General features: G+C 39.2%; 1 protein-coding gene across 1 annotated transcript in view; it reads left to right on the top strand.

Annotated features, from left to right (window-relative positions):
- FUT8 (fucosyltransferase 8) overlaps positions 1–13,340 on the top strand; it is an 80,495-nt gene extending 67,155 nt beyond the window's left edge. The window contains exons 7-10 of the mRNA XM_083750810.1: positions 1,143–1,389; positions 4,515–4,691; positions 5,290–5,440; positions 12,396–13,340. Of these exons, the coding sequence (XP_083606936.1) occupies positions 1,143–1,389; positions 4,515–4,691; positions 5,290–5,440; positions 12,396–12,713 (893 nt within the window). The 3' untranslated portion in view covers positions 12,714–13,340. The remainder of the gene's footprint in view (positions 1–1,142; positions 1,390–4,514; positions 4,692–5,289; positions 5,441–12,395) is intronic.
- Positions 13,341–13,926: the final 586 nt, after the last annotated feature.

The following is a 13,926-nucleotide window of genomic DNA, read 5'->3' as shown; positions in this document are numbered from 1 at the left end:
GGCTATCATATCTCCTCTCAGTCTCCTCTTATCCAGGCTAAACATGCCTTTCCTCATGCACCATATATAATGCCATCTATTAAAAGTTCTAAGTTTTAGGCTTGTGGGGTTTATCTGTCTCCCAGCTCCCATTAGATATCATCATGTTGATCAGCAAGCTCTAAATGAGTCTGCTAACTACCATTGCCAGATATATACAACATTTTACATAAGTTCTTGAACAGTGGGCACAGACGAACTGGTGAAATGGTCATTTAGTTTGCAACCAATCTAGAATATTTATTGTGTTCTCAAATATATCTGATGTTGCTGCTGAATCATTTGCCAGAACTCTGAAATATTGCAGGTGCCACATGCAAGATATTAATTAGAATGAGTGCTTGGGAGTGGGTGGTTTTCAGCTGGGAACTCTGAGGGCAACAATAAGTTCTAAATTTTGTGATCTAACCTGTCTTCAGTAATATTTGATAGTGCGGTCAGGCAAGTCACTTGGAAATCTTCTGTTTTGTCATCTTCATTTTAGTATGCCCGTACCAACATGCGACTCAAGCCTCAGAAACCTTTAGGGACTGAGCACGCAAGCCAGCAGAGATAAGAACTCTGTCTGCCCTTCCGTTGCAAAGAGTTCTTATCTCTGCTGGCTTGCGTGCTCAGTCTCTAAAGGTTTCTGAGGCATGAGTTGCAGTTTTGATGCTGTTTCGAGAACCGGAGTTCGCCCGGCTGCCGGCCAGTGGGCTGGAGCCAGCTGGGGGCCTGCCAGTTGCCCCTGTCTCCCAGGACGCAACCTCAGACTTGTTCAGATACTGTAAATTGAATTATGGAACCTGCTCTTTCTTTGGCACCTCCGCCAGGTTTATGAAAGTTGTCTAAACTCCAATGAACTTCTGTCAGGGATGAGTCTTTTGTTCTGTCTTTTGTTCTACCAGGGATGAGTATTTTGTTCTGCAAAATAATATCGGTAGTGCTTTTCTGTCACCTTATTCTTGTGCGTATATATTCTTACATACTTTATTTCTTTGATTCTTAATCTGGTGATTTATCATGAAAACATTGTATGTTAGGTATAAATGATCTCCCATTTAGTTGTATGGAAAGCTATGTATCTGTTTTTGAAGTATTAACCCATACTGTATCTTTTATAGGTGAGGCAAATGATAAAGAGGTCCAAGTAATAGAGCTACCCATAGTTGACAGTCTACACCCGCGACCTCCATATTTGCCATTGGCTATCCCAGAAGACTTGGCTGACAGGCTGATTCGTGTCCATGGGGATCCTGCAGTGTGGTGGGTCTCACAGTTTGTCAAATATCTGATCCGTCCACAGCCTTGGTTAGAAAAGGAAATAGAAGAAGCTACAAGGAAACTTGGCTTTAAACATCCAGTTATTGGGTAAGGTATTTTATTATGCGCTACGACTACAATCTTAGCCATATCCCTATTCTAAGGTTACCAGATTTTTTGTCAATGAATCCAGGGACACTTTTCAACTTGAATGGATTTTGTATGGGGACTGATTTGTAAATCCGCGGACTGTACCCGGGAAATGGGGACGTCTGGTAACCTTACCCTATTCATGCTTAGTCATATATCAAAATTAGTAGGACTTCTGAGTAAACAAGAACATTTCACCTTCTTTAGCATTCTTTTTCACACAGAAGGCTGTGAAACACTTCTTAGAAAGTCAGAACTCAAAATCCATTGAGAATAAAGGGTGTTGTCCTAAACCTACCGTATTTTTCGCCCTATAGGACACACTTTTTTCCCTCCAAAAATGAAAGGGAAATGTGTGTGCGTCCTATGGGGCGAATGCAGGCTTCAGGAAGCTATCCGCAAGCCGTGGGAGAGCTGCGTGACTTTGCGCAGCTCTCCCAAGGCTTGTGGAGAGCTGCCTGTTCTGGGGGCTGGGGGAAGCTCGGGCTTCCCCCGCCCTAGCCCTGCACCTGGGGGGGAAATATTTTTTTCCCCTTTATTTCCCCCCCCCCCAAAAAAAAACCTAGGTGCGCCCTATGGGCCGAAAAATACGGTATTTTGCTACTTTATTGTTTTAATACATGAAGGCAGCAGCCTTCCTGTGTTGGTTATCAGAACCTAGTACTCTGAGGTAAAATGCCTCTGAATGTGGCTGCTCTGTTTGCCCATTGATAGCCCTGTCCTTCATGAGTTTGTGTAATCCTTTTAAAGAACTTCCTAAGAGTGATAACTTTTCCCGCCTCACCATTTACAACAGTGGTGGAGAACGTATGGCCTGCAGGCCTAATTAGGCTCACCAGTCCTCCTGAGTTGACTGTTTTTGCCAAGCCATGGCCATCTACCCTACCCCTGACATTTTGTGCAGGGCAAGTAAAGCTGTGGTTGAGCTGAAAGGCTTTTCATCTGCAAAACCCCATGAATAGTGCTTTGGAAGTGCCAACAATCAGCTGATCCTCCAGGTTTCTGTGTATAGTACTATGCAAAAAATGGGTCACCTGGCATCATTGTAATGGCAGTTACATATTTTGTTGTAGAAATGTAAACTCCTACCCACCCTTGCTTGGTTTAGATATGAAAAGAGAAGGCATACTTAATACTTTTATAAGATTTATGCTTACACCCAGTTGAAGACTAAATTAAAATCACAGTAATTAAATTAAAATCACAATAAAGGTAAAGGTAAAGGGACCCCTGACCATTAGGTCCAGTCGTGACCGACTCTGGGGTTGCGGCGCTCACCTTGCTTTACTGGCCGAGGGAGCCGGTGTACAGCTTCCGGGTCATGTGGCCAGCATGACTAAGCTGCTTCTGGTGAACCAGAGGAGTGCACAGAAATGCCGTTTACCTTCCCACCGGAGTGGTACCTATTTATCTACTTGTACTTTTACGTGCTTTTGAACTGCTAGGTTGGCAGGAGCAGGGACCGAGCAATGGGAGCTCACCCCGTTGCGGGGATTCGAACAGCCGACCTTCTGATCAGCGTCCCTAGGCTCTGTGGTTTAACCCACAGCGCCACCCACGTCCCTTTAAAATCACAATAGAAATCAATAAAGTAAATAACAAAGAAGACATGACGCATTAAAAAACAAAAGATGAAGTCCTCAATGCAGATCCTTATCTAAAGTGATTCAGCAAAGCCTGTTGGTACAGAAAGCTTTCACTGACCCGCAGAAAATGGCAAAAGAGGCTGCTACTTGAACCTCAAGGGATAGTGTTTCATAATCTAGGTGCAGCCACAGAAAAGGTTCTGAATAAGCATTTCCCTGTCCCTGTCATATCTAATTTGGCACTAATGGTCTTAGTAATACTTGGATATAGTGCACCAAGAGTTCAATGTATAAAATTGTTCTCAGTTTTTACTATAAAAATTAGTGTAATTTTTGTTCCACCTTTTTACATACTAATATTGTTATCTATCTGCATTAGCTGCTTGGGTTTCCGAACTCAGCCACTTGCATAATATTGGTTATATATTTGAAAATAACTTAGTAACATACTAAAAATAAGACACTTCTGGTTTGAATCTATTCCTATCATTCAGTCATCAGTGTTGTGGGGAAATGAACAAGATTTTAAAGAAAATTGAAGTTTAATAGGGTACTTTTCAGTAAACATTTCTTCTTGTTTGTTTTTATATCCCACCTTTCAATCTTGAGGTGGATGACAGCAACAGCTATTTCAGTGGTGTCCAAACTTTTTTCGAAGAGGGCCAGATTTGATGAAGTGAAGGGCCGTGGGGGCTGGCCAAAGTTTGTTGAGCTTTTTTTTTTAGGGTTGGAGTTGTTGAGGTTTTTTTACGATTTTTTGCCACAGAGGCCAGATTAAACCGACCGGCGGGCTTGATTAGGCCCCCGAAACGGACTTTGGACATGACTGAGTTAGTTAAAACAAGACAGAGCACAATTAAAGTCATAATTGAAACCACAGAATCACAATCAAATTAGCAACAGTAAGTAACTATAGTACTACCCCAATAAAAGACAGCTTCCTTTCCAGAAACCCTGGAGAAAATTAATTTTACTCCAGTGTTTTAGTTCAGCAGGCATGTTTTAGTATGGATGAAACTGTAGAGAAGTGATAAAAATGCCTTAAGAACCCTCTTGACAAATACACATTTATGATACATGCAACGTCTTTTCACACAAGGTTAAATTCTGTGAGCTGGTGACTATATTTAAACCTACTGGATATGTGTGTAAAAGGAGGCCATGCTGACCATGTGGCGCATTAGTACCTTGAAGGTATTTGCAAAATCATAATGCTGTGATTCTACTGTGACATGTGTAAAATATATTGGCATTTGGCCTCCAACCATCTATTTGGTTTCAAGGACTGACTAGTAATCTTTACTTCTCTCCACCCACCCTCAGCCATGTAACTAATCCAAGCCCTTGCTCTGTAGTTTTTGACAAATTTGTTCTGAAAATAATATATATTCTAATGCCAATTTATTTTATAGTCCGTTCTAATGAAAGTAAAGGACAAACGAACAAAAAACAAACAAATCCTGATCAAGAGAAATTTGTGTTTGCTTTTCATTGCAGTATTCATGTCCGAAGAACAGACAAAGTGGGAACTGAAGCAGCATTTCATCCCATTGAAGAATATATGGTACATGTTGAAGAACGTTTCCAACTTCTCTCCCGCAGAATGCATATTGACAAAAAACGAGTCTATTTGGCTACAGATGATCCTTCATTATTGCAAGAGGCAAAATCCAAGTAAGACCATGTTTGTACATAAGTGATTTTACATGAAGTGTGGCTATTTAAACAAATAGCATATTTACTTTTAATGTCTATATGAATACCTGTGTTTGAAACTATTTGCAAATAGCTATAACTTCTGAGCTTTATATACATGCTTCCTAAACAGGTGTTGGTAGAACAAGGCTCCACTAATAGTAATTCTTATAAGATACAGCTGAAAACTTGCAATTTGGTCTTGAATTTGCAGGTGGATTATGACACATATGAGTCATGGGTTTCTGTTTACAAGAAGTGGATAAAAATTCTGCAAAATTTAATTTCTCATTAGGGCTACAAGCTATGAAGGCATAGCAAACTGCTAAGAGGTGAAAAAATCTGTTTCATTTCACTGTGGTATCCAATTAACGAGTCCTGTCAGTGCAAGAATTTCCACTTGTGCAGCAAGGCTCCCTCCCGCCCCGCCCCCACCCCTAGAACAGATTTAGAAGGTACTTGAGGGGAGGCAGAAGTTTTGTTGCACAAGCAAAAATCCTTGCACTGATGGGAAGTACTACTTTGGGTGCAACCTCCAAAACTGAATGCTGATATTTGTGATGCATTTCCCCCTCAGGTATCCAAATTATGAGTTTATTAGTGACAACTCCATTTCGTGGTCTGCTGGTCTCCATAATCGGTACACAGAAAACTCTCTACGGGGTGTTATTCTGGATATACACTTTTTGTCTCAGGCAGACTTCCTTGTCTGCACATTTTCTTCACAGGTAAGGTGGTGCACATTATAAAGTTCTGTATATCAATACTCTAGTTGCTGTTGTTTAGTCGTTTAGTCATGTCCGACTCTTCGTGACCCCATGGACCAGAGCACGCCAGGCACTCCTGTCTTCCACTGCCTCTCGCAGTTTGGTCAGACTCATGTTTGTAGCTTCGAGAACACTGTCCAACCATCTCGTCCTCTGTCGTCCCCTTCTCCTTGTGCCCTCAGTCTTTCCCAACATCAGGGTCTTTTCCAGAGAGTCTTCTCTTCTCATGAGGTGGCCAAAGTACTGGTGTCACAGCTTCACGATCTGTCCTTCCAGTGAGCACTCAGGGCTAATTTCCTTAAGAATGGATGCGTTTGATCTTCTTGCCGTCCATGGGACTCTCAAGAGTCTCCTCCAGCACCATAATTCAAAAGCATCAATTCTTCGGCGATCAGCCTTCTTTATGGTCCAGCTCTCACTTCCATACATCAGTACTGGGAAAACCATAGCTTTAACTATACGGACCTTTGTTGGCAGGCTGATGTCTCTGCTTTTTAAGATGCTGTCTAGGTTTGCCATCACCTTTCTCCCAAGGAGTAGGCGTCTTTTAATTTCATGACTCCTGTCACCATCTGCAGTGATCATGGAGCCCAAGAAAGTAGTACTCTAGTAGCGCAATATAAACCTGAATGGCTATAGTACTCAGTGGTTTCCTATAACCAATAGTAGTACTATGAAATACTTGAAATATACAAGCATTAATAATTCCTCTAAAAAATTATTTTCTTTCATAACATGCAGAAAATCAGTGCAAATCTACTATTTAAAAAAGGGAACCACAGCAATGTGTAGCTCTGCTTGTTACATCTCAGAAATAATGAGCTACATTCAGACATGCCCTTTGACATACATAAGAAGGAAGAGGAAGCAATTTTAGCTGATCCCCAATGTTCTGGAAAGTCCCTACCTTTCCAGAGCAGCTTGCGAGGATTGGAGGAAGAGTCAGCAAAAAAATAATTTCCCCCCTCTTCCTGCAAGTGTGTCACATTAGCGGAACTAGTTTTCATAATTACTCTGGATCCAATCCATGGTATGGCTCATGAAAATATACTAAGTTTAAGAGAAGTGATTGGAAGTTAATACTCTGCCCCTTTGAAAAAGATGACAATGGGGAGCAATGGTAGAGAGATTTGTTGACATCTGTCTGTCTTGAGAGGCAATGGAGGAGTTCGCCTTTGGGTGGGTGAAGTCAAATTGTTGAAAGGTTGCAGCACCTGCTGTGGCTGTAGAGACCAATATGAGAGATACATCAAAAGAAATGTAAATGATAAACAAGGTGAACAGCTGGTAGAAAAAAGTATTAAGTCAGAACATTGGAACTCAGTGGATCTCTCGTTGCAATTGATTTTCTATTGGTTTAGGACAAACAAAAGGGAATACTTTTTTCAAACAACTTGGTTACTAACTGGAAAGACTACATTGCCAGATGTGGTGATGGCTGCTAATTAACCTTAAAGGGTTAATCACATTCATGAAGAGGATACTGTTGTGGGTCATTATTATTATTTGTGGCTCATCTGTCTTCAGAGGTATATTGCCTCTGCGGACAAACATTAGGAGATGGTTCTCTCAGTCACATAGTGCTTTAGAACTTGCTAGTGACATCTTAATGTCACTAATGCAGACCACTAACTAGCCTAAATGAATCAATCTAGCAGTTCTTTTCCTGTATTCTTCTAAGAAGTCTACCTTGAAGAGTGAACATCAAACCAAGTGCTGTATTCCTTTCTTGAGCCGTTAAATACCAGTGATAGATGGTTTTAAAGCAATTTACAAAGTCTCCCTGCAGTATTTAAGGGTTTGTATTTTAATTATTTTTTATTTGCACATATAACAAGGGGAGGAGAGAGAAAGAGATGATATAACATTAAAGAACAAAATGAAGAAAAAGAGAAGAGAAAAATAATGATAATGGCATATCACTATTAGTAATATTTGTATATTATTATTGACCCAAATTTGAGAGTTTCTTTAATATAGGATTGCTCCATCAGCAGGAGCATTATTGCCAATAAAAATATTTTCATAGCGGTCCTTGCTATCTTAAGCGCTTTTGAGTTTTATTCCCCAGCTTTTCCCATTTCCTTAGTTCCTTGCTTCCAGGGTCACTTTTTATTTATTTATTAGATCTATATAGATTTATATACTTTCCTTAAGCTTTGTTTCCCTTTTACTTTCTTTCAGACTCTTCCTCACTCTGTTGCCTATTCTGTATCCTCCATTCAGCCTCTTTCCTGTGGCCGCCCCATGTTAGGTTTTTACTCTCTTCCAAACTGACAGTTTCCCTTTCTGTCAGAAGGTGGACTGCGGACTATTTGATTTTTCCCATGCAACAGAACATTCTTTTTCACCATTTTAGTATCAGAGGATTAATTCCCATGACAGCAATGCAATATATATTTTAAACTTCCTTAGTAGTTTTACGGTGTTCCCCATCTACTGCAGTACCTGGCACAATGTGGATTAGCTCCCTGCATTGATGGTTTTTAAATTGCCCTTTTCTGCAGAGAATTTGCCTTGATGGTTAAGCATGATGGAAGAGATTATAGGATTATAAAAGATTACAAGCCTTTTCAGGTATGCTGTTCAAGTATATGCTGAAGAGTTGTACTTTTTATAATCAAGAAGCGAACAATATGCACTACAAAGCATTAAATTGTTTTTAAAGACTGACATTTTGACAAACCATTTCTTAACTTCATTCAAGGCAAAAATGTAATAAATGCCTCTTTCACTGTGAACATTTCATGGTTAGCCTTTTCATTATGGACCCAGAAAGTATTCTGTTGCACATAAATCATCTTTGCTACAGTATTCATATCTTCAGGTTTGGAACTATAAAGTACTGTTGCTTTACTATTCATATCTATTATTTGTATATTTTATAACATTTTCATTAAGAGAAAAAAGTATCTGATCAATTCTTCATGGTATTCAGAAATCCTCTTAAATGCTGTAGCTTTTTACATTTTTCATTGTCTTGTATTGTGTATTACCTTGGAGGTCAGAAGTTGGGATGTAATTCAAATGAAAATATTAGATTTTGAAAGTAGAAATAGGTGGGGGTTTTTAAAACTATCTCCAGTTGCCTTTATTCCTGCAAAGTTTTTCCACACATAAGCTGAGGTTCTCAAATGCCAGTAGTGTGGGGATAGATGCGGATAGCAGACCAGCATTTGGTGATGTGCAACAATTTTACCAGTTTAGAACATGAGTTTAAATCTTGAACCTCACTCTACACTTTGCCTCATAGTATAATAGGATAAAAAATAAATATATATTAATTTCCCTATGAACAAGGAGATTCCAGAAGTGAAATAAACAAATGAAAATTGCACTCGATACTTCTACTTTCTACTTTAGTGTTGACTTGCTTTTCAACACAAATAGCAACTTAGTATGAGAACAGATAATCAAATATGAGGTGGCACCAGTTGTTATGAACTGTAGTGACTCTGTATTGGTGAAGAAACACCTACCTTTATTCATAGCTAGGCAAACACTGAATTTTGTTAATAATTAAACCATTCAAATTTTGGTTTTGTTGCTTACTTTAGTACCGATTGTATTGTTTTTTCAGTTGATGATTTACCAGATTTGCTAATGAGGCAAAACCTTTTTAAGGTTTATGGAATTGAAATAAACTTGGTTAAAAAGAGAAAAGTATGTTATAGAATCATAGAATTGGAATCATCATGAAAGTTGTAGCAGTTGAGAAAGTCAGCCAGCAATACCATTCTGTACTTCCATGCAAAAAATATAGTTGAGCATCATAGAAATCTGCATATATGTGAGTCTTAAGGCTGTTTTCCACATATCACTTTAGCAGCAGCATAACATGTGACTAAGGAAACTTCCCAACCTTTAGAGTTTCAGACTGTTATCTAATAATTCATTCCCAGATACTTTGTGATTGGGTTAGAGGTGTAGAAGGTCAGTATCAAATTATGGACGAGTCAGCCATTCTTCCGAGAGTATGACAGTGCCGTCCAACTTGGGCTGGGCGATATCTGGTTTTCAACATCACGATTTCTATCTGTGGGGGCAGAGAGCTTTGTTGGGCCTCCCTGCGGGGGCAGAGGGTCCCTCCACATCTCCCTGCAGCAGCAGAGGGTGCGCCGCGCTTACCCGCAGCAGCAGAGGGCTTTGTCATGCCTCCCCATGGCAGCAGAAGGTCCAGCCGTACCTCCCCGTGGTGGTGGTGCACTGTGCTTCCCCGCAGCAGCCGAGGGCATCGACGAGGCTCCCTGTGGCGGTGGAGAGCCTTAAAATGTAAGGAAGTAGTACATTTAATTAAAAAATATTAAATAAGCTTCCATATATAATATTTAATATATTTTGAACTAATTTAATAGTAGTTTAAGTGATTTCCTATTCAAGTTTCATCTGCTTTCCCACTGAGAGGTCGCGGGAATCTGTGCATGCATAAGCCCCACTGAGTTCAACTAAACTTTCTTCTGCTTTCCTGAGAGTAAGCCTCATTGAATTCAGTAGGGCTTGCTTGTGAGTAGACACACATTTGCTTTCACTGCTTACCAAAAAACACCCTCCCCATCATTCTCACATAGTACCCAACCTTCCATTTCAGCATGAGGCAGCCAGCTAAATCTTCTTCCCTCCATTCTCCCCCCCACAGAAGCCCACTCCCCCCCCCTCATCCCACCAAACCCTCCTTTTTATCAAAGGGAGGGCAAGCAAGCAGAAAGATAGTCTCCTTTAAATTAAAAAAACACCCTTTTTAATGTGGAGGAAAGCTATTTAGGGGGAACCAACAACATAAACACCCCCAGAAAATCCAAAATAAAAACTCTTCCCCCTCTTTTTTTCACTGGTGAGGGAAGAAAGAAGTGCTTCCCAGCTCTTTGTTTACTTTGCCTCTTTGATTGTCTAGGCATGGGGGGTCCCTCTTAGATTGTTAGCAGCCTCTGCATAATTAGCTGAGCTCTAAGTGGAAAGATCAGGTGAAGCTGAAAGAGTTTGCTGGTTTGTGTGAGGGCTTATCTTCATTTCTTATTGTTAGGAGGGAGGAGGGAGAGCCCTACTCCCAACCAGATTGGATAATACAGAATTTAAGCTCTATTAATGTATCCAGGTCTGCGTCCCTTGTCACTAAATATGTTGCTTATTCTGTCTAGAATTGGTCACAGACTATGCAAAAATTTGTTGAAGTGTGGAAAAGCATGCCTGCTTTCTTGAGCAATTCCTATTTTTTTCAATGGGCCTTGTGTTCACAAGTGGATCATGCCCATATTTTGTGACCTTGAGGACAAATTCTTCCATTTTAAATATATCTGAAAGCAAACAGTGTGCTTTCAAAAGTCCTTTCCCTGTGTACAAGATTTTTTAAATTTATGAAATAGATGTTTTAAAAAGCTACAAGAAATTTAAATACCATTCATCTTAATCTCAATGAGACCTAATAATATCAGGAAAGATAATGGTTTTGCTTCTGCCTTGTAAATAAAAATGAGCAGAAATGGCTTAAGTAATAGATAAGGCTGCAGTGTTTGTTTGTTTTTGAGGGGGGGAAGTTACCCACTTCTAATTTTAGAGTGTCAAACCTCTCTTGATTATAACGAGATACCTGTTATACCAAAAAGAGATACTAGTCTTCAGCCTTAGTGGTAGCATATTTGGTAATTGTTGTGGCCACAGAACTGCGGTTTCAGAGTGAAGCAGTCAGAAATAGTGTTTAATAAATCATATATGCACTAAAGTATTATAAAATATTAACAGTTATTACTGTTTTTGTTAGGAATAGATGATGAGGGAATGTGTAAATCTGAGATTTTGATAAATGGCTGTGCTTTAAGTTTATTAAAAGGGATACATGTTTGATCACTCTAGATTTGAATTTATTTTGTTTACCTACTATCCATCTACCTCTTTTATTAAAACATTTATCACTACTCCTGACCACCTTCTACAGCATACAAAGGAAATAAAAAATTGGTGATTGGCCCAATTTTTCTTTCCGTGTTCTCTGGCACTTGTATACTATTCATTTTTCATTTCCTTTTTCCTTTTGCTACTCTGCTTTGGACTTGATATTCATATTCCATTTAATCAATTTAGTGGCAACTCTGAAAACCAAGAGGGTTTCACATTAATCTGAAGGTCATGAGATTATAAGTCATTCTAATATTCTCCAATTATCCAGAGCCTTGGGCCTGTTGCCAAGACATTCCTATCTCCAGTTCTAAGAGGGCTTGTACTTAAGCCTGACAGCTTTGGAGTCGCTGAAGGATATCACTGCCAAGCCAGATCATAGTCAGAGGGTTGTCTAGATGCCTTGGGCCAATTTTAAGGAGGTTCCACAGAGTAGTACTAAGAATTTGAATTTGATCCAGTGAAGACCCAATGTAGTAAATGTCCTTTGGGCTTCTAGTAGGTTCTGAAGTTTCTTACAGAGGATGAGTTACTTTTTTTAAAAATTGAAACTTTTTTAAGGTTCAGCAACTTGGGGCTTATAATATAAACTGCTGTGGTGTGAGTTGCTCAGTGGTAGAGCTCATGCTTTGCATGCAAAAAGTCCCAGGTTCAAGCCAACAAAGTAGGTGCATCCAGTTAAGTTATACTCAGAATAGGCCCATTGAGATTAATCATGTCTACTAATTTCATTGGGTCTGAGTATGATTAGCATTGGATACAACCCAAAATGCCTTTGTCTTATTCTCCAGATGTAAGCAAATTAAAATTACTTTAAATTGAATGTTTTAAAAGGCTTCTGTAAAACATTATACAAGGATTAACATTGTTGCATTCTGTTGCTAATTGCTTAATGTTGAAGTAAAATGCTTTATGAATGATTGGAGAAGAAAGAAAGTTGGACAAGATACACTTCTGTAAGGAATACTTAACTGATGTACTGTCATGCTGTTTGCTAATTAATGCTTTTTGTTACTACTTTCCCTAGGTTTGTCGAGTTGCCTATGAAATCATGCAGACATTGCATCCAGATGCATCAGCCTTTTTCCACTCTTTAGATGATATCTATTATTTTGGGGGACAAAATGCTCATAACCAGATTGCCATTTATGCTCATCATCCCCGAACTGCTGACGAAATTCCTATGGAACCTGGAGATATAATTGGTGTTGCTGGAAACCACTGGGATGGTTACTCCAAAGGCGTCAATAGAAAATTAGGAAAAACAGGCTTATACCCCTCCTACAAAGTAAAAGAGAAAATTGAGACAGTCAAGTACCCCACATATCCAGAGGCTGACAAATAAAGACAAGCAGGACAGCTCGCCGTAACACTCACTTTGAAGCTATTTCAACCAACCATACTGTTGGCTTTTGTGGGATATGAATTTGCATTTTAACATACAGTTAAAATGAAAGCCTTTTATCATTCGGACTGGATATACAGCTTGGAACAATTCAACGGGCCATGGTTTGGACTTCTTTTGTTACATGCACTTGCACTCATGCACACTGATACACATTCAACAGGGAACCTGTTGTTTTATACTGTTTGTCTCTTTGAGGACATGTCCCTCCCATGAGTCATATATGAGCCTTGGGCTCAGTTCTTTGCCATTAATAGACTATAATAAGACTTTTAACACTGCTGCATTGTGTAATTTGAGTGACATGAGCATATTTTGTATGTGCAGAATTTAAAACATGGTGCCTCTCTTTGAAAGATCCAGTGACCTTTTGGAAGAGCCATGCCTAGTTCTGTCGATGGGTAAGAGTTGTACTTGCCTTTAACTGATGATGTTGTTATGACCACTGAATATGCTCCAACCAACAGATTCAAAACTCAGTCTAGACCTTTCTTTATAGGAGTTTTGTTAGCAATTTCATTGATTAGTTCATCTCATCATTAATAAAGAGTACATCCAACAATAAAATATTTGTCTGGTAGGAACTTTTGTAAAACAATGCCATGAACAGATTCTTTGGTACTGTTGCTGGACATTGTCTTTGATAACAAAAAATAAATTCAAAAAAGAAGTAGCTGGAGTTATACAAGTAATTTGATTGTGAAATTTGGAAGAACCAACAAGGTCTATCTTTCCAGATCCTTGATCTCTTTATTGGGAAAATTATCTGTGATGAAATTTGATAACATTTCGGATTTTTTCTGGTGTTCTCAATCAGCAGGAAACTGCCAGTCAAGACTGTTTATTTCTTTCTTGACCAAGTGACAAGACTACAGCCTGTTGGCCTCTGAATAATAAAAAAAAAATTAAGTGAGTGCACATGCACACAAACACTCTCTCTTACCTCTCCTGTAGTATTTCTTTCCAGTTTTTCTTTATGGCCACAACACAAAATCAGCCGTGGGTGAAACAATTGTTGGTATAAGTCTTTGTGAAATGCTTTTGCTGTTTATTATAATTAACTCTAGTGTCGTGTATATATATATATATGTATGTATTGAAATAGATCACTTGAGATTGAGATAGCCCAAAACATTATGGCATAGTATTAATC

This window comes from Podarcis gaigeae (genome assembly GCF_964106915.1).
Source record: "Podarcis gaigeae genome assembly, chromosome: 1".
Lineage (NCBI taxonomy): Eukaryota > Metazoa > Chordata > Lepidosauria > Squamata > Lacertidae > Podarcis > Podarcis gaigeae.
Note: the sequence above shows the minus strand (reverse complement) of the source record. Positions and strands in the feature narration are given on the sequence as shown.